Below are 27,142 nucleotides of genomic sequence, written 5' to 3' on the forward strand. Positions count from 1 at the left end.
TTTCCTGTTCTTTTTATTTACTTCATAGGGTGCATCTGAGGACACACAAAGTAAAGATAGCAAGTGAAGAATGATGTGCATTGCTTCACTTCATCCAAATGGCCAAGACTATATAAATGCACAACACAGTGCAAGCCAAATACAGTGCAATGCAAATAGCCATATTTTAGTGATTTTCCTCAGCAATGAGGATTGCCAAGACAGATTTGCATGGTATTTCTTGTGTATCTCCATATCCATTACCTTACCTTTTGTAATGCAAACCACAACAGTAACACCTTCTTGGTACAAGAAAGCAGTTGATTAAGCAGTTGTAAAGTGGATTATCTTTAAAGGGCTGAAAGCTGCAAATTTGCATCACTTTTAGCATGGGGTTTCCAAATGTTACAAAGCCTCCCTGCTGAGAAATGGATGTCTGCTTACAATTCACATCAACATCTAAATGGCTCATATTCCTGGGATATGGATGTCATGAAATTGGTCCTCAAGTGTCAACTCAGCAGAGTAACAGTAAAAGCCGCTCTTAAAAAGTACCTCATAAATTATGTGATCCGCTCTTGATATGTACCCCCCAAAAGAAAAAAGAAATCTCTGTTATGCTAAATTTTCTTACAAGAAAGGTTCATGGAACATTATTTTAAAAAACAACAGCAGCTGCATCCTTCATAAACCCGTATGAAAGTAAACATGCAGTTTGGGTCAGAAATGGAGCGACAGGAGCAGACATGGAGAAATGCAAGAACCAGCATCAGCTCAAAGATGGTCTCTTCTCTTCTTCCTCCTGCCCCTCACCCCTTGACTCTCCTGTTTGCTTTTCCAACTTCCACCCCATTCGCTGCAAACCACCAAGGTTGAAATAGGAAGAAAGTGTATACAAATGAAAGGCTATGTTTGCCGCACAACTTACATTATTCTGCCATCCCTTTGCCACACAAAGACAATTCATCCATCCCCTAATGCACTAAAGTGCAGACCTCTGGAGGCACCATCACCTTGATCCACGATGCAATTAAAGTGAAGTGCTTGGAGTTCTCTGCTTCAATCCCATGGATCTCTTTTTTTTTTTCAATAATTTTTATTCAGATTTTCATAAAACATACAAGACAAAATCATAAAACATTCAAAGACAAAAAACAAAATCAAAAATAGTTAAACAAAAAGAAAAAAAGAAAAAAAAAACAAAAATAAAAAATAAAGAGTAAAATATTGACTTCCCATTTGTCAAAGATCAAATCAGTTATAAGTCTATAATATATAACAATCCTGTCTCTTAAGTCATATTATAAAATCACTTTCCTCCAGTAGTTATCTTACTTAATCATCAAATCTCATAAACATTACTTTATTCTTTCCACAAAAAGTCAAAGAGAGGTTTCAATTCTTTAAGAAATATATCTATCAATTTTTTTTTTCCAGATAAGCATATCGATTAATCCATCTCATTACTAATTATGATAATCTTATTGTCATAACCATAGTCAAAATAAACATTTCAATTAATCCATCACATCAGAATCTGTTAGGTTCAATAATTTCAGTAGCCATTGTTCTATTATCTCTATTAGTTCCATTTTCCATCTTCCATCTTCAGTAGTCTTGTTAAGTCCAGTAATTTCAATATCCAATCTTCCATTATCAGTATTCCATAATAATCTTGCTGTCAAAGCCATAGTCATATAGTAAGAGTCTGATGGGAATTACCTCTATCCCAAATATTTTCTTGCCATCCATTCTGAATAGGTTGCTGAAATACTGCTGTAAAATCATATCTCTGTTCTTTTTTTCAAAATGCACTGGGTCATCTCTTAAAAGTTTTTCCATTGTCACATGGCTGCAGTTAATTCCATAGATTTTCTCTATATTGGGCTCCATCACATCATTCCAGTCCAGAAGATTATCCATGCCATTGATAACTTTATCTCTAGAATCTTCATTCATTTCTTCAGAGATAACATTGAGTTCCAAACAATAGATTTTATTTCTAAAGTCCATAGACTCCAAATCTTGTTCCTGTTCCACGTTGGTTCCAATCTCCGGGATCTCCTCTCTCACAGGGACCCCTATTCCAGTCTCCAGGGTCTCCTCTCTCACAGGGACCCCTGTTCCAATCTCCGGGGTCTCCTCTCTCACAGGGACCCCTTCCAGGGTCACCTCTCTCACAGGGACCCTTATATCTTTAATCTCCTGCTTCATTTTACTCAATTCAATTTTCGTTATCTCAATCTCATCCATTATTTTCTGAAACATAGTTATTTCCAGATTTTCAGCCACTTTCTTAATTGCCATTTTAAAAGAAAAATATAGGAAAACCACTTCTTATTTCAGCAACAATTGGGTTAATACTCCAAACTTGGTGACATCACAGTATAAACAGTGCAGACAGCCTTATCTCTCCAATAGTTAAGTAAACAAAATGCAGTTCCCAGGATCGAAACAATTAATGGCAATCGTCAAGAAACAGATTCGTCAAAATAAAATAGACCAAAAAGAGAGTAGTCTCAAAACAGTATAATATTTTTCAAAATAAAAATCTGGAATAGAAATCCCTCTTCTGTGTATATCTTTAGAATGCAAATCCAGGACAGCTTTTTGCAACAAAAACAGAGATAAGCTATTAATTAGTGCGTAGCAGAGAGAAGTTATGGCTCCCCAGTGAGATGTCAAAAACTGATCAATCTGGCAAATCTCTTTTAAACAGCAACAATTTAAGTCAAGTAAAAGAAAAATATAGAAAGAAGGGTGCTTGCCTGTTAGTGCGTTCTCTCTTAGAAGATAAGATGAACGTTCGCTTTAACAGATAGAGCTTGCTGTTGAAAATCCGTCCCACCTTCGTCGGCTGGACCTCGTCCCATAAATTAATGAGATCTGGTCGTCCCAACAAAAATAGGCTTTGAGGTTAATCTCTTCGTTTCTCCCTACCCGGGAGAAGTTTAATCAGTCAAAAAAAAAAGAAAAAACTGACTGATATATCTGAATAAGCTTCTTTTGAGGCAGGAGCCCGTCTCAAAAGCAGGCACAGGCTAAGTCACCCTTCCCGGAAGTCTCAATCCCATGGATCTCAATGGGCCTAAAGCTAACTCGATGTGGGAGACCTGTAATTAGGATTTCCCCCCCTTTAAAAAAATATAACAACAGCTGCAGGGGAAGGAACAAATTAGATTGGGGCTGTAGCACATGAGGAGAGGAAGTCTAACCCTCCCCTTTCCCCCTCTGGACCTTTTTTTCTGATTAAAGTAACCCTCAAACAGCTCTCATCATACAAACTAATAGCAAACTTATTATCTACGTGTGTGCATCCTTATGCACTCAAAACAGTACCATCCACACACAAGAGGGAGATATCAGCAGGTTTGTTGAGGGAACCCCAAGGTTTTGTTGTTGTTGTTACGTGCTTCCAAGTCGACTGCGACTTATGGCGACCCTATGAATCAGTGACCTCCAAGAGCATCTGTCACGAACCACCCTGTTCAGATCTTGTAAGTTCAGGTCTGTGGCTTCCTTTATGGAATCAATCCATCTCTTGTTTGGCCTTCCTCTTTTTCTACTCCTTTCTGTTTTTCCCAGCATTATTGTCTCTTCTAGTGAATCATGACTTCTCATGATGTGTCCAAAGTATGATAACCTCAGTTTCATCATTTTAGCTTCTAGTGATAGTTCTGGTTTAATTTGTTCTAACACCCAATTATTGGTCTTTTTTGCAGTCCATGGTATCTGCAAAGCTCTCCTCCAACACCACATTTCAAATGAGTTGATTTTTCTCTTGACCGCTTTTTTCACTGTCCAACTTTCACATCCATACATAGAGATCTCAAATACCATGGTCTGAATGATCCAGACTTCAGTGTTCAGTGATACATCTTTGCATTTGAGGACCTTTTCTAGTTCTCTCACAGCTGCTCTCCCAGTCCTAGCCTTCTTCTGATTTCTTGACTATTGTTTCCATTTTGGTTAATGACTGTGCTGAGGTATTGATAATCCTTGACAAGTTCAATGTCCCCATTGTCAACTGTAAAGTTACATAAATCTTCTGTTGTCATTACTTTAGTCTTTTTGACGTTCAGCTACAGTCCTGCTTTTGTGCTTTCCTCTTTAACTTTCATCAGCATTTGTTTCAAATCATTACTGGTTTCTGCTAGTAGTATGGTATCGTCTGCATATCTTAAATTATTGATATTTCTCTCTCCAATTTTCACACCTCCTTCATCTTGGTCCAATCCTGCTTTCCGTAAGATATGTTCTGCGTATAGATTAAATAAATAGGGTGATAAAATACACCCCTGTCTCATACCCTTTCCGATGGGGAACCAGTCAGTTTCTTCATATTCTGTCCTTACAACAGCCTCTTGTGCAGAGTATAGGTTGCGCATCAGGACAATCAGATGCTGTGGCACCCCCATTTCTTTTAAAGCATTCAATAGTTTTTCATGATCTACACAGTCAAAGGCTTTGCTGTAATCTATAAAGCACAGGGTGATTTTCTTCTGAAATTCCTTGGTCCGTTCCATTATCCAACATATGTTTGTGATGTGATCTCTGGTGCCTCTTCCCTTTCTAAATCCAGCTTGGACGTCTGGCATTTCTCGCTCCATATATGGTAAGAGCCTTTGTTGTAGAATCTTGAGCATTACTTTACTTGCATGGAATATTAAGGCAATAGTTCTTTTTTGTTCTGATTAAAGTAACACTCAAACAGCTCTCATCATGCAAACTAATAGCATCTACATGTGTGCATCCTTATGCAGTCAAAACAGTACCATCCACACACAAGTGGGAGATATCAGGAGGTTTGTTGAGGGAACCCCAAGGTTTACAGAAGTACAAAGAAGTCTTCAAGGAGAAAACCTGAAAGGGAAGGGGAGAAAGAACCCTTCCTACCCCTACAGACAGCCAAATAAGTATTGGGCATGCTCAATGACTACAGATGATTGACTGTTGGTTGGGAGAGAACAGAAAAACTGGGTGGGAATGGGTATGGAATGGAGTATCATAGAGGAGAGCATAGCCAACTGGGACACTGTAGAGGAGCACTGCAACATTTTGTTGCAGGTCCCACCGGTTTGTATTACTATTTGCTCCACAGGCTCACAGGTAGGGTCTAAGACATTGACCTGAGCACATGGCAAACCTAAATTGCTTGAGACTCAGATATCAAAAAGAACATCTCCTGCACAAGCATACTCAAACCTTGTACTCATGCCTGTCTTGGCAAATGATGACTGGAGAGAGGGCTTTGTTGATGGTTCTATCATGGATGTGAAATGCCCTCCTCAGGGAGGCCTACCCGTTACCAAATTTGATGCCTTTCCAGCACTAGGTAGCCCATGCCTACCAGCATATCACTGTAATTAATTTTAAGCCATGGGTCATTAGTCTGTTAGTTTTTTAAATTGCTCTGCTGTGTCTTATTAGTTTCTGTGGTTTAACAGTGAATTTTATTGCATTTATTGCTTATCGTTTTATTGGTTTATGTGAGTTTATATGAGTTGCCCTGTGAGTTTTTAAACTGAGAGGAGACATATAAGTAGCTTAGATAAATAAATATGGAACGACATGGTCTGTCAGATATCCTGGTACCAAACTGCTAGTTTTCAAAGCTAACTTTGAACTGGGACAGGATACAAATTGGTAACTGGTGCAAATGGAATAATATTGGAATGATACAATACCTGCCCCAGTTAAATCCATGCCATGGTTGCTGAACTCAGGACCAGAAGCAGCGGAATTTATTAAATATTAGAAAGCAGAGTTGGGCTACACATGAGCAAAGTTTTTGGGACTATAACAGAGCCCCACCATGCAATGCATCAAGCTACCTAGGGATACAGACTACTTAGACCAGAGATGGCCTGAGTACCTTTTTCAGCCCAAGGGGCTCAATTGCTGCTGGGCAACCTTATGTGGGCCACATGTTGATGATGGGCAGGGCCAGAAGCAAAAGTGGGCAGAGCAACAAATGTAAAAAATATCTTTGTACAGTAGGCTATTTTCTACACACGCTCACATGCCCCTCTCCATGCTCCACCCAAGTGCACCAAAGTCATTATCAGAGTTCAAAGACACATTCCATCCAGGCAAAAATACTCACGGAGGTACCTCAGGAGAGGGGGTGAGGCTAGGGAGGGTGTGTGGCCCATGGAGAATCCCAAGAGCCAAATAAAGAAGCTTGGGGGGGGTTGCATTTGGCCCTTTGGCTTGAGGTTCCCCAACCCATGACCTAAGAATTCATGGATGATAAGGATAACAACTGCTACTAGTCACAATGGCTATGTTCTACCACCACGGTCAAAGACAGTATACCCTTTAATGCCAGTTGCTGGGAATCATGGGAGGAGGGAGTGCTGATGTGCTCAGGTCCTGCTTTTGGGCTTCCCATGGGCATCAGGTTGGCTACTGTAAGGGCCATTGGCCTGCTCCAGCAAGCTCTTCTTATGTTCTTATGAATTTGGGGATATAGAATATCCTGTATTAGAACAGGGCCTGGGTGACCCTCTAGTTTTCCCTTCAACTCTGTGGTTCAAACTGGGTACAAATACCATCCCCCTTTTACAATGGCATTTTACTCCTGTGTTTGTACATTCTCAGAAGCGCTCCTTCTAATTATGACATTGTCCTTCTCCCTATTCCTAGTGAGTTTATAATTGGGGTTTAGAAGATTCTCTGTTTTGTGACAGTACTCATTGGTACAGGAGTACTGTCACCTCTTTTTTTTCCCTGTCCATGTCAACCATTTTGTGCTGGCACCCATTGCACCTTTATGAAGGTATGACTACCAGCACTTCATTTATTACCCCTGCCGCTGCAAAAAAACCACTGGACATGATTATGTTCACAGCCATAAAATGCAAGAGACAACCATTTCTGCAGAGCAACCTTCCCATAGTACTACTGTGGCATTAGTCCTTATCCACCATTGGTAGCTTTAAAAATTAGAGTTGTTCCTATGCATTGGTGGTGCCGTAGACAGGGCTGGCTTTAGGGGTGGACGAGCTGGATGGTTGCCCAGGGTGCTGAGCTAAGGGGGGCACCTAGCTGAGCTCAATGGCTGTGTTTTTTGAATGTACTGTCTGTAGTGAGCTAGGGTGGCAAAAAGCAAGTGTCTGAAATCTTTTTTTTTCAAGGTTCTATGGGCTGTTTGGGCACTAATTACAAAAATGATCTTCCTTCAATTAGCTTTAAAGTATGTTTCTTTTTCAATTTCAACTTTGATGTCATTTGCATGAGATAAAAATCAGTGGAATACAGCTTTACTTTGAGGCAATGTTACCAAGCAGTTAGCGCTTCAAATACTATATACACTATAAGAACTATATAAATAATAATAAAATTAAACCATAAACTGTAGGAGGTCATCTCGGTGTGTGCTGAACATAATAAAGAATACAGGCCTACAGCTCCTGGACCATGACAATCATCCTTTGAGAGCCACCCACATGATGACAGAGACATCAATGGGATTCTAAAACTAAAGCAGAGCAGCAAATAACATCTGGTCTGTTACACTGTTATATTTTGCAGTGACAAACCAGCCATATACTGTGGTAACACTGCAGAGCTGCCCAGAGGAGAGGCAACTGGGACAATTTTCCCCAGGCCGCCACAAAACAAAGGGTCCCCTGCTTCAGTTTCTGTGCATACCATTGGCCCCTGCCCTGACCCATTGCTCATCAGACTTCTTGATATTTTGTTTAGTTTTAATTGAAAAAGGGAATGATATATTAGGGTGTAAGATGACACTGAATCTCAACATGTAATTGTGACATATTGGGACCACTTCCTGACCATGACAAAGTAAATATTTTACATAATTGTGAAAAAGAATAGATCAGGGATTGCCAACCTTTTTTGGACAAGAAGGCAAATTTCCAACTTTGAGAGAGTGCTGGGGGCACCTGTTGCAAAATGTCTGCTGTGGGCATGGCATAACACAAAATTAGAAAGTAGTCATGATGAAGCTGTTTCCATAATTGTATTTCCATAATAGAAAAGACTTGACCTGTTCAATTTCTGCATGCCATAAAGCTGTTAAAGGCACAAGAATCCTGCCAACCCTAAACTAAAACCAAGGCTGCCATCCTGTACCCACTCATCTGGAAAAAAGCACAGAGGCTTACTTCTGAGTAAACATGTAAACCATTGTACTGTAACTATACAGTGAATTTTTAATGAGTCTCTGGTCTTTAGTCCCTGCAAAATAAGAGACATGCCTAAGCCTCTTTGCAAAGTTTGCTTTTAACATTGACCCATACCTATTGTAGAGTAGTATTTGCAGAAAATAACTTCTTGGCATTACTTGATCTCACGTGAACCCAGCACAGGTAATATACAACCTGGTTGTTAGGGCAAAATGGAAGGGCAAACTATTGAGATTCCAAGGACAAAAAGAAAAAAGAAAAAGAAAAAAAACCGGCAGAAGCAAGAAAAGTGCACTAAAAGCAGGGGCAAAGCAGCAGCTCTTTAGGGGCCCAGGGATTCCTATTGCCCAGTGTCTAAACAACTTACTTATTAATCACAGGTCTGACTTCCCTCTTGGCTAACAAAAATAACAGGTAAGAGCACGCAGGCTGGCTCATTTAACAAAAATCACTTAGAAGGGCAACTGCACATTTTGCTTCATAATTTTCTTTTTAAGAGAGCTAACTTGTTTTTAAAAAATGAAAGCAACTCCTGGAATAGATGCTAATTTGAGTCTAAGAGATGCTAAAAGTTGACTGCAGCCCAACTGTAAGGGAGTCTAAACCAATCACAGTAAGGTAAAATCTTTCTTTATGTCTGGGGCAGCAATGGAGATAAGATTGGTCAAGCAAGCTTATGACTGTAACCAGAGCAATTGGCCTGGGGCAGACTTTGTTGTAAGCAGAGAAGGAACAGGGAAGGTTTGAAGCAGGGATTCTGTGGCAGAGTGGGCGGTCTGGTCTGGTCACAGAAAGAACTCCAGGCTAAACAGGGAAAAGAGTGAATGAGTGAATGCTGCCTAAGATTTGAGGCAAGGCACCACTGGAAAATAATTTTCTGTGGCAGTTACCATAAGGAAATGAGTGGTGTGAGGCCAGACCTTAAGAGAGGAATCCTTCCTGAGTGAGTACTGGAGAAGGCCAGCAGCAGGCCAGAACCAGAAGACCTGTGACACTAAGCCCCAGGAAGTAGGAAGCTCTGCCAGAAGGGGTTTGGAATTTGGAGGAATCAGGAGAAACACAACCTGACCTCTATTCCCCATGTGTAAATGAAAAAGAAGCAGCAGTAGCATATCTCTCATTCTGCTTGATCCAGGGCAAGGAGAAGCTGTAGGCAAGAATTCTCACATGCAGTCTGTGCATGCAATAATTCTCACATGTGGCCCCCAGCTTTGTACACACATGCATGGATCCTTGTAAAGAGCAGCAGCAGGGCCACCAACATCACACCTGCACCAGGTCCTGAGTGGGCCTGCCAAGCTGATGGGGCGCACGCTGAAGGCACTCCTTGCCTGTTATCCTAGGGCTGGCCCTGGTTGTAGAAATACAGATGTTAACAAGGGAGGGGCAAAAGTGGGAAGTTGACTGCTTAGGTCTGTATTCCTATTTCCTAGTTGGAGCCACTTTCCCAGTGAAACTGATAAAATTGGATTACATCAGGTTCAGAAGAGGTCAGCGCTGGAGATGATCAAGCCATTGAGACACTTCTAGCCAAGGAAACGTTAACACTTTGGGGGACTTCCTGGTTTAGAAAAAAGATGACCTGGGTGGGAGCATTAGATGTTTATAAAATGATGCATTTTATTTAGAGTAACTGCTGATACTATAATGCTGTTACACAAATCTATGGTGGGGCTGCATCTGTGTACAGTTCTGGTCGCCTCACCTCAAAAAGGATATTGTAGAGTTGGAAAAGGTTCAAAAAAGGTAAACCAAAATGATCAAGGGGATGGAGCAACTTCCCTATGATGAAAGCTTGCAGTATTTGGGGCTTTTTAGTTTAGAGAAAATAAGAGGTGGCATTATAGAGGTGTATAAAATTATGCATGGCATGGAGAGAGTGGATAGAGAAAAGTTTTTCTTCCTCTCTCATAACCCTAGAGCTTGTGGACATCCAATGAAGCTGAATGTTGAATATTCAGGACAGACAAAGTATTTCACGCAGCGCACAGTTCAGTATGGAATGTGCTCCCGCAGGAGGCAGAGATGGCCACCAACTTGAATGGCTTTAAAAGAGGATTAGACACTTCAATGTAGATAAGGCTACTAGCACGATGGCTATTATTGTTTATGTTTTGCCTCCATAGTTGGAGGCTGTATGCTTGTGAATACCAGTTGCTGGAAGTCACAGGAGGGGAGAGTGCTGCTTGCGGGCTTTCCATTGGGGCATCTGGTTGGCCACTGTGAGAACAGGATGCTGGACCAGATGTGCCACTGGCCTGATCCAGCAGGCTCTTCTTCTGTTCTTAGGGTGACCAGATGCAAATGAGGACAGGGCTCCTGCACCTTTAATAGCTGCACAGAAGAGGGAATTTCAGTATGTGTAGCTTGTCAGCTATTCAAGATGCAGGACCCTTGTATTTTTTTACATCTGGCCAGTCTAGTAAAGAGATCGTTTTTGTCATCGTCTTTCAGAGCAGAAGAACTTGGGGAGATTGCAATTATTGGCAGCAGATTCAGGACAGGCAAAATAAAGCACTTAGGATGCAATTACACAAGATGTAGTGATGGCCACTAAGAGTGAAATCTTATACATGTCTGCTCAGATAAACCCCACTGAGTTCAATTGGGCTTATTTTTATGTAAGTGTGAATAGGGTCACAGCCTTAGACTAGATCACAGCTGTTAGCCATGTTAGCTTAAAACAGAGACTCCATGTTCAGAGGCAGTAAACCTCTGAATATCCAATGCTGGGAGTGCACAACAGAGGAGGGCTATTGCCTTTATGCCTGCTTGTAGGTTTCCCAGAGGTATATGAGTAGCCTTAGAAACAGAAATTCTTGGACTAATATAGCACGGCTAATCTTATGTTATTATAAAAGGAGTGACTAGTTTTTAACTTCAGTTCCACACACTCACCCAACATGTTTTTTGAATGTGTTGGAGAGGGGCTGGACACACCACTAAAAGGAAAATAGGCTTTAAAATAGTAAAGAAAAGAGGGGTTGGGACCATTTTTACATACAAAGAATGTGGAAGAAATAAAGAGAGGTGAGGACATGAATAATAATAGAAAGTTTGTTGTGAAAAAAATGTAGCCCAAGGATCTGAGGGTAAAATCCTTTTTCAAGAACAATCCTAACTCATGTGAACAGAAATTCTAGAACAGGGATTGTTAAACAAATTTTAATAAAGTACCTCCTAAAAATACCCTATGGTACAAATAAGCTGATGCTTCGAGTTGAATCAGTAAAAATCTTAAAATTAAAAATCATTTAATGTTTATAGTGTAAGCCTATACATGTCTACCGAGAAGTAAGTCCTACGGAGTTCAATGAGGCTTGCTGCCAGGCAAGTAAATATATTATTGCAGTCAAAAATAATGAGACTGGTAGGGCTAACTATTATTTCTCCCTTGTTCCTTAAAAAGTATCTAAATCTAAAACACCCTGAAGAGAACAGCCTCAACCAAAATATGGATCTAAAAAACCCTGAATACAGTAGGGCCCCACTCATATGGCGGGTTACATTCCAGACCCCCGCCTAAAAGCAAAACCCACCAAAAAGTGGAACTCATTCAATAGAATGGTACCTGACGCCCGAAAAACGCCATAAAAGCAGAACAAGCACTGTATGAGTGGGGCCTTACTCTAATTGAAAGCTGCCGTATTAGCGGAATACTGAAAAGTGGGCCGCCGAAGAGCAGGGCTCTACTGTATAGGAAAGTGCCTTATACCAAGTTACACCCCTTGGCCCATCTAGCAGCTCATTATAACAGAAGATTTATGTAACTTTAAAGTTGACAATGAGGACATTGAACTTTTCAAAGACTATCAATACCTTGGCACAGTCGTTAACCAAAATGGAGACAATAGTGAAGAAATCAGAAGAAGCCTAAGACTGGGGAGGGCAGCTATGAGAGAACTAGAAAAGGTCCTCAAATGCAAAGATGTATCACTGAATGCTAAAGTCAGGATCATTCAGACCATGGTATTCCCAATCTCTATGTATGGATGTGAAAGTTGGACAGTGAAAAACGCGGTCAAGAGAAAAATCAACTCATTCGAAATGTGGTGTTGGAGGAGAGCTTTGCATATACCATGGACTGAGAAAAATACCTATAATTGGGTGTTAGAACAAATTAAACCAGAACTATCACTAGAAGCTAAAATGATGAAACTGGACACATCATGAGAAGACATAATTCACTTGGAAAGACAATAATGCTGGGAAAAACAGAAGGGAATAGAAAAAGAGGAAGGCCAAACAAGAGATGGATTGATTCCATAAAGGAAGCCACAGAACGGAACTTACAAGATCTGAAGAGGGTGGTGGTTCATGACAAATGCTCTTGGAGGTCGCTGGTTCACAAGGTCGCCATAAAGTCGTAATCGACATGAAGGCACATAACACACACAGGAACATTTATTTATTTATTTATTATTTCAATTTATATACCGCCCTTAGCAGAATAGCTCTCAGGGCGATGAACAAACAAGATAAAATACAATATATCATAGTAAAAAATCATAAAAACATGTACAAACAAACAACAGAAAGCACAACAAAAACGAAATACAACACAAATTAAGAAGGATACATGTTAAAAGTAGAATGATTAAGAAAATTAAAAGATTAAAATGCCTGGGAGCATAAAAAGGTCTTTACCTGGCTCCGGAAAGATAGAAGTGTAGGCGCCAGGCGTACCTCTTCAGGGAGGCTGTTCCACAACTCAGGGGCCACCACAGAAAAGGCCCTAGATCTAGTAACCACCCTCCGGGCTTCCCGAAGAGCTGGTACCCGGAGGAGGGCCTTAGATTCTGAACGAAGTGAACGGGTAGGTTCATAGCGAGAGAGGCGTTCCACAAGGTATTGAGGTCCCACGCCATGTAAGGCTTTATAGGTCAAAACCAGCACCTTGAATCTCCCCCGGAAGCAAATAGGGAGCCAGTGCAGATGCGCCAGAATAGGTGTTATATGCGAAGACCGACTGGTCCTCGTCAATAGTCTGGCAGCCACGTTCTGCACCAGCTGAAGCTTCCGAACTGTCTTCAAGGGCAGCCCTACGTAGAGCGCATTACAGTAATCCAATCTTGAAGTTACCAAGCTGCCTTACACTGAGTCAGGCCATTGATCCGTCTAGCTCAGTACTGTCTACACTGACTGGCGGCAGCTCTGCAGTATTTTGGGCAGGAGTGTCTCCACCCCTACCTGGAGATGCCAGAGATCAAACTTGGCACCTTTTCCATGCAAGGCAGATGCTGTGCCACTGAGCTGTGGCCCTTCCCTGTAGCCAAATATTTTTTAAGTGAATCAGTTTGAATCTATTTGAACTTAGGGTGCATTTTTAGTGGCAAAGTGCAGCCCTACAATGTGAGACATAACGACTGATCATGTGCAGTGTGCTATTCTCCTACTGCTGAGCAACCACATCAGGTTAATGTGAGATGGGCATGTGTATGGAGAGGAGAAAGGCTTTGAAGGGAGTGATTGCCTCTTTTGCTACAGAAGTCTCATGTGATGGCCTAGCAGCCTGATCCGATAATTCCTGAATTCGGGATCTTTCCCCTCTCCGACTGGTTGCTAAACCGATGTGTGTGTTCAAAACCCATTTGAGGAGCGATCGGTGAATAGTTTAATAGTGCGTTGTCATTATAAGTAGAAAATTGTGATCATAACGAACAAGTGGCTTGTATTCCCGCGCGCGCGCGTGCATTTTGGCATCCCTGACGAAAACGAACCCGGTTACGGTTGCTTCTAGACAGGTGTGTGCGTGGGCATCTGCGTGTGTGTGGATATGTGTGGGCGTGTCACGTCTGTGTCGTGCGTGTTGCTGGGGCAGGGTGTGGTGCTCGTTTTGCCCTGCAGGGGGCGAGACTGGGCGCACTGCTGGCGCCTGGATTTGAGCCGGGAGGAAATGATGTGCCTGCTGCCCGGTTAATTACAGCTCCAGACGCCCATTGGCAGAGCAGGGAGCAGCCACTTCCTCCTCCTTCTCTCATTGCCGCCGTATCCCCGGCTGAGTAGCCCCGCCTCTCGGAGCCTGCCTTGCCTCGGCTCGCCTGGCTGCCTCTTTGGAACTTTGCGCTTGGCTCGTCTTGCTGCCAACTTTTCCCTGTCGCGCCTCGACGGGAAGTTCTTCTCTGGGCTCCCAAGGGCGCCGCTGCGGGTAGCTCAGACACCGCCGGAAGGGGGCCGGGCGCTGGGAAGATGCGGCCGGGCGCAGCGCAGTGATTAGAGCGCAGGACTCCGGGGACGGCTTCGTCTGCTGCTGCTGCCGCCGCTGCCACCAACACTGCTTCCAGCTACAGCCGGAGCAATAGCGGCCGCTGCAGCAAACCCATGGACGGGAAGTTCCTGCTCCTCCTCTTGTAGCTGCGTCTGGGGATCCCGTACCGCCCCCCTCCTTTGCCTTTGTCTCCGTCTCCGGTGCTATGAAGAGGTGAGTGGATCTGCCTAACTGAGCTGAAGCTCGCCCTTTGGATCTCCCCCCTCACCCCCCCGTCTCTCTCTTATCGCTCCTCCGCATCCAAAACACGTTCTCTCTCCTTTCCCCCTCTGGTCAAAACCCGCCTCCGACTGAGCCTCTGCAACGGTGTTGGAGACGACAATAATAATAAAAAAGGGAGATCTCGGTTTCTAACTAGCCCCCTACCTCTCCATTCTTCTCTCTTACATCATTTGTTTGGGGGGGAAAACAACAACCCCATCTTTATATATGTAAAATAAAAGCCAAACCACAAAACCGTGGATTCGGAATTTGTGTGGTTCATGCAGTACCTGCTGTTGTTCACATATCTGTCTGTGTAAATGGGCTTCTTTTAAGAATCCGTGGAGAAAAAGCTTCCAAAGCCAATAATATTACATCCGAGTTCTGCTTCTAGAGGCGGAAATTTAAGAGGAGATGTGGGGGGTGGGGGCACATCTTTTAATCACTTCTGGGAGGCAGCCGCTACTGGTGCAGGTAGGAGGGAGAGGAGGAGGGGGCAGAAAGAAAAGGGAATCTCTAAACTTTCTTTAGTTCCCTCCCTCCTTTCCTGGCTGCAGTCTTCAACAGCATCAAAGGAAGGAATGTGGGATTCATCTTCAGATGCCCACAGGGCAACTGTGGTTACAGATGTTACTCATTACCTTGCCAAGTAGAAGCCCTTCCCTCTACAGTGTAACTCTTGCAGGAAAAGAGAAATAATAGCTTGGGAAAGTCATAAATACAAATGGAGAGGTTTTGGATAATTTGGATAATTAAAAAAAATTGTGTTTGGTCTGGGCTTTGTTGTTAAGCTGCATGCTGATTATGCCCATAAAGTGTTGGGGAGATGCTGAAAGATCTGATATCTTGATATCAAGTTGCTTTGGTAAAGTAGATTTTCTGTTTTTACTCTGAACATGACTTGTACACTTGCTGTTGAGAAACATTTTAAAGAGTAGTGTACATTAAAAGCTTTAATTTAATTCTTTGAAAAACATAGATCCATTCTTTAAAAAAAACAATTAGGCCTCTTTTTGGCATCTTTTACTTGTCTGTTTTCTTCGTTGGGTCATGCTTTAAAGAAATCCTTAAGCCACAAAGATGAAGTTGGGTGGTTGCCTTGATCCCTTTCTGAATCCTATGGAAAATGCTGAAGTATGAAATGGCCCACTCCATGGTCCCGTTCTGTTTTGGTCTGTACTAGCAAAATAGTGTGTTGGTCTGTATAGCCAATCCACACATTCTGAGAATTTATATTGTCGTGTTCCTTGAAGTTCATTTTGGCTTTTGTGTGTGTGTGTGTGAGATGGTGCACAATTTCCTTTCTTCAATTTGTCAGCTAACATTAATTGCTCAGTGACAACTGATCCTGCTTCATAGAAAAATAAGAAGTCATCATACGTCTGTTTTCTTCTTCCATGTTAGATCTTTTTTCATGTTGTAACCTGCATTTAATGTATATTTGCCACTGAAAGCTAAACCACTCATAGGTTGGTCTGCTGTGGCATGCTGCATGACCTTTCGGAGGCAATAGCCTACTGCATCAAATGCACTTCATGTTGACTTATGATCTACAATAATGCTACAGTACATATTTATAACATATATATGTTACTTTCTTGCCAGAATGTTCAAGGTATACTGGTTATGGCTTTGCTGTTTATAAAAATTTGTTGGTAATCTTATTGCAAATCTGTACATTTAAAGAACAGTGATAATCTTTAAGTATAATGAAGACTTGGCATAGCCTAGTTTGTTTCTGTGCATCTCAAGTAGTCAACCTTGAGTAACACAGGTTAGCCTTGTTTTCCCAACAGTCATCTCATTAGCTTAGATTAACTCTGATGATGACATAAGTGGGAGAGTCTTGCATAGTCTGGATCGTTGACAAGTCTGCTCCCCCCTTTTTTGTATCTAGTTAAACATCTTTATTTGTCCCTTCCCATGCATAACTCATCTGCAGTTATCAGTTTGTGGAACTATGTTGGTAAATGAATCCCATCCCTAAATAGTTTTCTACTTGTTTTCTACTACTATGGTTGAGGTTTCTTTGAAAAACCTGTGTACTGCTTGTCCCACCCCAGGCTTGCTCTCTGAAAGTTGTGAAGATGAGGGAGAGTATGTCTAGAAAGCATGTAGATTTCCACATTCCCAAGGACCAAATTCTTTGGACATTTGGACCAGGAACAGGATGACTATGAATTAAGGTTGACACCATGTTTTGGTGACTGATAACAGAAAATCTACAAGCCACAAATAATTTCTTCTGCTTTAATTTGGTGAATGTGAACAGGATTGTGAGTTCGTCTCATCAAGGCTTGTAGAGAAAAGATAAATTGTGATACCTGATACCTGAACGATCATCTTACCCCTTATATACCCAGATGATCACTGTGCTCTGCAGGTGAGGGCCTCCTGCAGATACCATCTTATCAGGAGGCAGGGCTGTGGAGTCGGTACATCAAACCTTCTACTCCGACTCCTGTTTTTCTACTGTCCGACTCTGACTCCACCCAAAATTGCTTCCAACTCCACAGCGCTGGAAATGGCTGTAAATGTCTTTTTAAATTGGAAGCTCTCATAGGAGCATTTTTATTGCTGCCTGAATATGCGCTGATCTTGGCATCACAGCATTTGTCTTCATCTGGGTCCTGTGTCATACACTGACACACGAAATGTTTTCCATCTTGAGTTATGGTGAAATGCTCAACTACAGCTGACTTCATGGGAAGCTTCTTTGACATTTTGAATTTATATTTTAAAAAATTTGTCAATCAAAATTTATTTTGAAGCCGGAGCCGGAGTCGGTACGTTTCTTCCGACTCCACCCAAAATTGCTTCCGACTCCACAGCCCTGTCAGGAGGTCCGTTCCACATGTGGCACCCACCCTTTGGAATTCCCTCCCCTTAAATATTAGACAGGTGCCATCTGTGGTTTCTTTTCAGTGCCTACTGAAGACCTTCTTCTTTCAACAAGCCTTTTAAGTAGAGACCTAATTCCAGCCTGTGTCTGTTTTGAAACTGCTTTTAAAGATATTTAAAAATATTTTTTAAAATATATTTTAAAATATATTTTAGTGTTTTGTCTCTTGTTAGCTGCTCTGGGCTGCTGCTGTGAAGAAGGGAAGGATAGAAATTTAATTAATTCATTCAGTGTTGTTAATACAATAAGATACCTTCCTTTGGGTTGTGCTTACCTTGTAGTGATATTGCATTTCCCCAGCACTAAATACTCTATATCTTTAAAAAATCTGGGACAAGGCAATTGTTGCTGTAGGAGTATCAGACACACCTTGTGGTTATTTGTGACATCATTAGTGGTGGTTACTAATGCTGATGGTTGTGCTCTGCCTCCATTGTTGAACGCAGCATGGTTTTGCATGCTAGTTGCTGGAAACCACAGGAAGGGAGAGCTCTGTTGTGCTCAGGTCCTGCTTGCAGGCTTCCGATGGGCATCTGGATGGCCACTGTCAGAACAAGATGGACTAGATGGGCCAGTGGTCTGATCCAGCAGGGCTCCTCTTATGTGGTTGATCGGCACTCTCCCTGTTACAGATACCGTTTTGTGAACGCCTTTTATGTTCTTGGTGACTGTGCACTTGTACTGTACACATCTAGAGCACTCATCCAGGACATTGGGGAAGCAAGTTGAAAAAGAGCAGCAAGATGTGACACCCTCTTCCCACACTGCTTCACTTGTTTCAGTTTCAGCAACCCTTGCTAGCTGGACCGTGTGTGTGTCTGCATGGGGAAGGGATTGCAAGACATACCCCAGAGTTCAAAGGATGTCTCTTAACTCAAAACTGAAAAATATATATTAAGAACATTTGATTTTGTCTGTGTGCATATATATATGCAGTTTGTTTATTTTGAACGGGGTGGTTAATCTGTAGCCATCTAGATGTTGTTGGACTCCAACTCCCATCAGCCCTAGCCAGCACGGTCAGAGATGATGGGAATTGTTGTTCAGCAACATCTGGAGGGCCAAAGGTTAGCACTCCGGATTTATCTATTCATTTATTTAACTATTTATAAGGCACCCTTTCATAAGAGTACATCAAGGCAGCTTACAACTTACAAAAACATAAAAAATTAAAAACCAATAAAAACATAATTAAAAATAGTAATAAATGCATCAACAAATACGGCATTAGTTGGAAGGAAAAAAATCATGTTAAAAGTCCTGTCTAAAAAGTTCAGTTTTCAAAAGATGCCTGAAAGAAAGAATGGTTGGTTCCTGTTGAGCCTCTGTTGATAAGGAGTTCCGCAGAGCAGGGCCTGCCATGTTGAAAGGCTCAGTTCTCGGTGAAGGCCAACCAAACCTCAGGGGTGTGGGGAACCACCGATAGTGGCCCATCAGAAGATCTCAATGATTGAAATGGAACATAGGGAGTCAGGTGGGCCTTAAGGTCCTTTGGGCCCAAGTTGTTCAGGGCTTCGTGAATTAACACATGTACCTTGAACCTGCCTGGTAGCAAATTGGCAACCAGTACAGCTCTTTTTTTGACAAATTGTTTGACAAAAAATTATTAACAAATATGGAAAACTAAACAATGGCCCACAGACTGGAAGCGTTCAATATACATCCCAGTTCCAAATAAAGGGGATCCCAGGGAATGCAGTAATTATCGAACTATTGCCTTAATATCCCATGCAAGTAATGCTCAGTAATGCTCAGGATTCTACAGCAAAGGCTCTTACCATATATGGAGTGAGAAATGCCAGACGTCCAAGCTGGATTTAGAAAGGGAAGAGGCACCAGAGATCATATTGCAAACATACGTTGGATAATGGAACGGACCAAGGAATTTCAGAAGGAAATTGCCCTGTGCTTTATAGATTACAGCAAAGTCTTTGATTGTGTAGATCATGAAAAACTATGGCATGCTTTAAATGGGGTGCCACAACATCTGATTGTCCTGATGAGCAACTAGAGATGTAAAATTTCCAGAAATTTTGAAGCCATGGAAAAAAAACCAGTTCTTTCCCCCATTTTTTCCAGAAAAAATGGGATTTTTTGGAAAAATTGAAAAAATGCAGTATTAACACTTTTTACAGATTGAAAGTCACTGTTACTTCAGGGACATAAAATGTAATTATGTACAAGTTGGTTTGGCATAAAATTATCACATTTGGTATATTAAACGTACATTTTACTAAAACATTATAAATTGAATTTACTTCTTTAAATTTTTACTTTTTTTGGTAAAAAAACGGATCTGCAGGCTCCTGAACTGTAAGGAACCTCTTTCATTTTGCCAGTTTATGAGGAGCAAGCAAAAAACAATTAAAGAAACAGAAGAAACCATCACAAAGAAAATATATATGTCTCTGCTAGTCCTCCTCAGTGTCCCATAAAAAGAACTGAAAAAAAGGGGGGACAAAGATTCAATGAAACATTTTATTCATCATGCTAAAATAAAACATTCCATAATCCATTTTTCTTCATTTTTTATTTTTTTCCAATTTTTCAGAAAAAAAAGGCTTCAGAAAAAACCATTTCCCCCAAAATTTTCCCATTTTTTCCTCCTGGACCTTCACATATCTATGCGCAACCGACACTCTGGACAAGAGACTACTGTAAGAACAGAATATGGAGAAACCAATTGGTTCCCAATCGGAAAGGGTGTGAGACAGGGATGTATTTTATCACCCTATTTGTTTAATCTATATGCAGAACATATCATACGGAAACTGGGATTGGATCAAGATGAAGGAGGTGTGAAAATTGGAGGGATAAATATCAATAATTTAAGATATGCAGACGATACCATACTACTAGCAGAAACCAGTAATGATTTGAAACGAATGCTGATGAAAGCTAAAGAGGAAAGCACAAAAGCACGACTGCAGCTGAACATAAAGAATAATGAAAACAGAAGATTTATGTAACTTTACAGTTGACAATGAGGGCATTGAACTGGTCAAGGATTATCAATACCTTGGCACAGTCATTAACCAAAATGGAGACAATACTGAAGAAATCTGAAGGCTAGGACTGGGGAGGGCAGCTATGAGAGAACTAGAAAAGGTCCTCAAATACAAAGATGTATCACTGAACACCAAAGTCAGGATCATTCAGACCATGGTATTCCAGATCTGTATGTATAGATATGAAAGTTGGACAGTGAAAAAAGCAGTTAAGAGAAAATCAACTCATTTGAAATGTGGTGTTGGAGGAGAACTTTGCGCATACCATGGACTGCGAAAAAGCCAAATAATTGGGTGTTAGAACAAATTAAACCAGAACTATCACTAGAAGCTAAAATGATGAAACTGAGGTTATCATACTTCGGACACATTACGAGAAGACATGATTCAGTAGAAAAGACAACAATGCTGGGAAAAACAGAAAGGAGTAGAACAAGAGGAAGACCAAACAAGAGATGGACTGATTCCATAAAGGAAGCCACAGACCCGAACTTACAAGATCTGAAGAGGGTGGTTCATGAGAGATGCTGTTGGAGGCCGCTGATTCATAGGGTCACCATAAGTTGTAATCGACTTGAAGGCACATAACAACAACAGCTCTTTCAGCAGCAGGGTAACATCTTGCCAGCAGTCTGCTCCTGTAAGCAGTCTGGCCACTGCGTTCTGCACTAGTTGCAACTTCTGGACCAGATGCAAGGGCAGCTCCACATAAAACATGTTACAGTGATCGAGTGTTGAGGTTAGAGTTCAGAATATTTATACTCCACCCTTCAAAACACTTACCTGGCATTCCAAAAGATTTTATGCCTGTGGCACTCAAGCCCAGTATATTTTATGTATATCAAGATAGATTGATTTTAAAGCAGGTTTCTCATTTTGAAACTCATTTTTCCAGAACATATGCTTCCAGAAAGGTGTCTTCTAATTTTGCTGTGCTGTACTTTGGGGCTGAGCCTGTCTAGTATAATATGGTAGGCTACACCTCTAATTCTTTTGACCAATTAGAGGGGTTGAGGAAATAATAGGATCAGTGGCATCCACAAATTAGGATTGTAAACTGAGCTAAATTCTGTAGACCCCTGATTCCCACTATATGGTAATAGTATATTATAAACTTCTGAGAGTAACTTGATACATATAAAATGTAGTTGGAACACTCTCTTAAAACTGTATGGGGTGGCACTTTGAGTTGACACTTCAGTGTATAAAAGATGGAATTTGGCAGCATATACTGCTTCCCAGGAAGTGCACATAAGCAGACAAAGCTATATTGGAGTTGGTTTTCAAAGTGCAGCCACATGAACATCTAAGCCTTCTCTTTCATTTAAGTGGCATATGTTGAGACACTACAGGCTTATGGCCAAAACATGGATTTGGGAAGCATCCATTTAACTGAAAAGATAAAAGGCTGCTTGCCACCTGTCCTCTCATCTACTTGTATGATTAATGCATTAATGATTAAAAGTTGTGGGTTGGAAGTGAAACATGTATGCCTTTTTTTTTTAAGTGTGTGTGGTAGAACTTCCAAGGAAATTTTAGGACTGGAGTGTTGTTGTTTTTACTTTGTGTTTACAGGGTGACCAAGGGGCCTGTCCTGTTGCTTTAGGAAAGCCACGGGCTCCTGCGCACATTCATAGCAACATGGAGCTCTTTGCAAACTGCCTTCCAGCCCAGGATTTTTTCTGGTCTGGTTATGAGTAGTTTCTAATGAAGTAGTTCCACTAGTGCAATGACTTTTCTCTATCCTGTCCCCGTGCACCCCTCTAAATCTGTTTTGGGGTTTTCCATAAGTGTCTGGAGCAGATTTGGGAAGGGTGTGGGATGTGTACAGGGAGAGGAGAGGGACGAGAAGTTCTCTTGTACAAGCGAAAGTCCCTACGTTACCGAAAGTACTCTGTTGAATACCGTCCTGCGTGAGCACACAACTCTTATTAGCTACCAGTAAGACTAGATACCAGTTGATCATTAGTTTGAGCCAGCTCTTACATGTCTTGTTTGAAGGCTGCCATAGATATTCAAGAGCAAGAATGCTGGACTGCATGAGCCTTTGGTTTGATGCAGCAGTGCTCTCCTTAAGTCGTACATGCAAGCTGAAATCTGAAGTACATGTCTGTGTACAAAAAAGAAGAAGATTTGAAGCACAATAAACATGGAAATCACACCCTCTCTGTCTCTCTCCACCACTGGCCAAGTGTTACACTGATGCAACTTGCTCCACATGCAACCCTTTTACTTACCTGGGAGACGATGCCAAGCAGCTAACAGAAATCATTGTTTGAAATCTCAAGGATATGCTTAGGTAACCTATGAAAAGAGTGAACAGCCAACTATTTCACACACACCCCACGCGTCTCCAGCATACTCTTGAGAACAGGAAGTGTACTTCTGTGTCCTGCTAAGTACTGCTGAGAATGAACTTGGACATACAGAACTGATTTCCAAACTACTTAGGTTGTGGTCCCCTTTTACAAATGTATAGCACTATCTTTCAAAGTTAAGCTCTTTATTAATAAATAAAGTTATTACACTTAGTTATTAAATGTATATATCCCACCATTCCTCCCAAAGGAGCCAAGGGCAGGAAACACTTCTGTTGTTAAAGAATAAGATAAATACATAAAACAGATTATGCTTAATTTATTTCAGTGAAAATAGTGGGGCTATTTTTTCAAACCAAATTGTAACCCGGATTTGAAATGCCAACTCACTAAAGGTATGTGAGCTGCTGTGTTCCCATCCCCCACTCCAAATTCTCCTTCCTGTTCCCTCAGTCCTTATGCCAATATGTTTCCAGCTTCCTTTATCTCCTGTTGCTGCTGCTATTACTGTTAATCTCAGCCTTGCCTTTATTCTAGCTGTGTGTTTGTCACTTCCCCTCCCCCCCAATACTTCCCACAGATGGGAAACACAAATGTATTTCTACTAGAATCTTTGGGGCAATAAGGATCTCCTCCTTATGGCTATGGGAAACATATCTGACATGCGGTGTTGCATGTGGGACGAAGTTGAGTGCAACCGCTCTCTCCCCCTCTCCCTCTCCAGTAGGCCCTGATAATGGCTTGAGAACCCTTGAGATCACTCTTAGACCTGTTTGGCAATTGCTGGGCTGGTTGAACCTTTTAGAGACTAGTAGTAGTAGATGTGTTATGTAGTCCAATTATATAAAACTGCAGCTAAGTTTAAAAAAAGAAAAAGGCATATACACTGCGTGTTTGTAATTTTTGGTGCCACTTATTTAGCACAGGGAAATTAAAATCTGGACAAGTAGCATATAGATGAGGCTAAAATATTAATTAAGGCTGCCTCTTTGTGAGAGACCTTGGTATGCAAGATTGATTTTTTTTTTTATCACAGCAACTACTTCTTTCTCCCTGCCCTTCACCACAAGGTCCCAGGATGGGTCACATCAATGTAAAATATAATATTAGAAACGATTTAAAGCAAATTATAATCAGATCTAGAGTGGGTCCTAACAATATGTATCTCAAGTGTCAAAGGCAGGGTAAAGAGGTCTGTGAAAGCTGCATAATGAAGGTGCCAGACTCACCTCTGTGGGAAGGGAATTCCACAGTTTAGGGGCTGCCAGAGAGAATGCCCTCTGCTGGGTCACACGCACACACCTAGCTTCTAAAGGCAGAGAAACTACCAAGAGCCCAGAAGGTCTGTAGGGACATTTGGAGCCTGAGTCATTGAGGGCTTTGTTAAGGTACAGGCTGTAACCTCAAAAAAAAGCCAATTGTTTGCCAGTTTGTATGTGTCTCCCTGGTTCTGCATGTGTTTCTTCTGTGTGAACTTTTGCAGAAATGTATTTAACAGCTTCATATTCATCCTATCAAATGGCTGGTGTTTTTTGAGGTGCTAGGTGTTTAGGGAAGATGATGTCAGGCAAATCTACTGCTGACTCAGTTCGTGCTGGAAAGTTGCAAAGCTTATGGGAACTGTCTTGAGGCATGGCATCTCAGAAGTCATCTTAAACCCCTCCCTGAACCTAAATGACTTCTTGGGAGAATAGGTGTGATCTTTCTGAATTCATTTGTGATCCTGTCTTCACCACAGTGGGATCTGTGGCTTGCTTCTTCAACTGGTGTGGTGTTGCTTGATTTATTCCCTGTGTGAGGCTGTTTTGTAAGCTGCCTTGCACAGGGTGGCCCAAGGGGCAAAGGGGCATGAAGGAAGCAATATCTGAGATCTCCATGAATACAGCTGCTGCTCAGTGACAGCAATTTAAGTGGCTGCTGCAATTGCTGTGTTTGTGTAGATTACCCTTGGGAAGCAGTGCTTATATATTCTTTGGATGTGCCAAGTCAGGTATTGCATTCTCATTTGGTTGTTCTCTCCACATACACACACACACCCGGGCTGCTCTATGTCGAGTAGGTTAGAAATGTCTGAATCAGCCCTGAGAATTAGCGCTAAGATGTCATTTTTGTCTGTGCTGTTTCTCTGTGTTGAATGATTTGGGTGGGAGTCTAATATGTTGGCTGCCGAAGTATTAAACAGGCTTCCTCAGATATGGGAATTCCTGCATTTCTGGAAGAGCTGACTTTCCCTTGAGTCCTTGCATGTCTTGTCTGTCAGAAGGCACCAAAGTTACAGAACTTAAATGGGAGTCCCAAACTGTAATACGAGTTCCAGTGTTTTGTGTATAATTGTAATCCAGGGTTTCTGGTTTATCGTGGTGTGCCATGAGTGAGCAGTGTGCTGGTGCATATGGCTCAATTGCTCCTGTTTTATTCCTCTCCCTGGCACAAGTAGAACATCTGAACTAGGATTTGGTATTTGTTTCTTTTTAGGAATCTGTGATTCATGAACCGACAACAAATCATGGTTTAAGGTTCACTAGTGATTATGTCTTGGTGTTCTCATCTGCCCCATACATTAAAGCACTATTATACCACTTTAAACAGTCAAGGCTTCCCCCAAAGAATCCTGAGAACTATCACTTGTAAAGGGTGCTAAAAGTTGTTAGGAGACCCCCTCTTCTCCTCAGAGCTACCATTCCCAGAGTGGTTAAACAATCAATCCCTCTTCCCAGGGAACTCTGGGAATGATAGCTTTGTGAGCTCAGAACCCTTCACAAACTACAGTTCCCAGGATTCTTTGGGAGAAGCTGTGACCAGTATAATAGTGCATTAAATGTATGTTGCAGATGGAGCTTCATTGGGGAGAAACAAATCACAATCCCCGGTCCAGAAGTAACAGGAAGCCAAAGGCTCCTGGTTAGTTTGTCCTATATGCACTGGGGAGAAGTGAAGCAGGAAGATCAAGCATTATGTGCTAACATGTTGCTTGTCCATAATAAACCATGGTAAGAGAGAAACACTAGTTTATTGTGATATATGCAAACATACCCAGTGGCATATTACCACTTTGCCTCTGAACTTAAATTTATTGTTATCTTGCCTGTACAGCATTATACACCACCAGGCACCTTGGATAAGATAGGTCAGAGGTTTTCAAACTTTCTACCCCCAGGCCCACTTGAGACTGCTGAAAATTACGAACTAGTCACAAAATGGTGATGCAGGGGCAGTGCCAGTCACAAAATGGTGACAGATGGAGGCAGAGTTGAACATAATCAGCTGGCAGTTACTGACTTCATTTTCTACCAATATCCTATCCGTCTTTGGAAATTGCTAAATTCTTTGCTACAGTGTTTGCCTGGTAACAAGTAGTTCTGTAGCTCAGCTTTCCTTAAGCTAAGTGCAGAATTTGCTCTTGAAGTGTTATCACGGCTTTCTCATTTTAGGCAGAATTTGCTAATTCAAAGACTAAGTGGTGAAGGATTTTTCTTTTATATCCCCCCCCCATTCAACCGCAATGCCTCTCAAAGTTTTTTACTCATTTCCTGCAATTTCTTCTCCCGTTGTTCCAGCTTATTCCCATCACTATCAAACTGCCAGTTTCTTACATTTCTGTTCATTTTATATCCACTTCTTCCTCCTATAACAGTTTTCCTTTCTTACCCTGCCTTTCTACTCCATGTTGGTTTGTTTATTTTGTGGTTATAATAATAAATATTAACCTTTTAATCCTACTTTCTAATTTCTTGCAATACCTCCTCTGGTTTTTTCTCCTCAGCAGAGGGAGGCCTTACCTCCCTGCCACCCACCCCTGAATGTGTCTGTCTCCTCACCACCTTTACTTAGCATGCAACGAGTTGCTGGTGTTGGTAGTGGTCCAACCAAAATGCCATGGCATGGCTAGGGGGTGGGACAGGTAAGTGAGGAGGCAGTGGGCAGGTAGGGCACTGAGACCTTTCTGAAAATGGCCCATGGCCCACTGTTTGAAAAACATTGGGATAGGGGATTCATGTTGATTGTTTCAGCTTCATAAAGTACTTTTGTATGGCTGATTGTGGTGTGATGGCATCATCATGCTCTGAATATTTGTTGTGCAGATATTAAGAACTACTTTAAGCCATGTGAAAGTTTTACAACATGCCAGGTGGTTCTGGCTAGAAAATGCTGACTACTGAATGGACAATCTGGCTAATCCAACAAGAACCCCCCCCCCCGCCATGGCTGTAAGACACCCCTTCTCAGCCTGGTATCCTTCAGATGTTGTTGGATTCTAACTCTAATCAGCTATGGCCAATGGTCAGGGATGATGGAAGCTGTAGTCCAAAATA

General features: G+C 41.7%; 1 protein-coding gene across 10 annotated transcripts in view; it reads left to right on the forward strand.

Moving 5' to 3' along the window:
- The window catches only part of ACVR1 (activin A receptor type 1), a 210,253-nt gene that overhangs the window by 103,027 nt on the left and 80,084 nt on the right, over positions 1-27,142 (forward strand). The window contains exon 1 of one of the 10 annotated variants that reach the window (XM_061608740.1): positions 14,024-14,553. The exons of 7 other annotated variants lie outside the window; for them this stretch is intronic. Coding sequence is in view for 1 of the 3 variants with exons in the window: in XM_061608733.1 (XP_061464717.1) it covers positions 14,546-14,553 (8 nt within the window). In the remaining 2 variants the exon portion in view is untranslated. Of the gene's footprint in view, positions 1-14,023; positions 14,554-27,142 lie in introns of those variants that run through there. 2 more of the 10 variants (XM_061608733.1, XM_061608741.1) reach the window with 2 other exon arrangements.

This window comes from Rhineura floridana, chromosome 2 (assembly GCF_030035675.1).
Source record: "Rhineura floridana isolate rRhiFlo1 chromosome 2, rRhiFlo1.hap2, whole genome shotgun sequence".
NCBI lineage: Eukaryota > Metazoa > Chordata > Lepidosauria > Squamata > Rhineuridae > Rhineura > Rhineura floridana.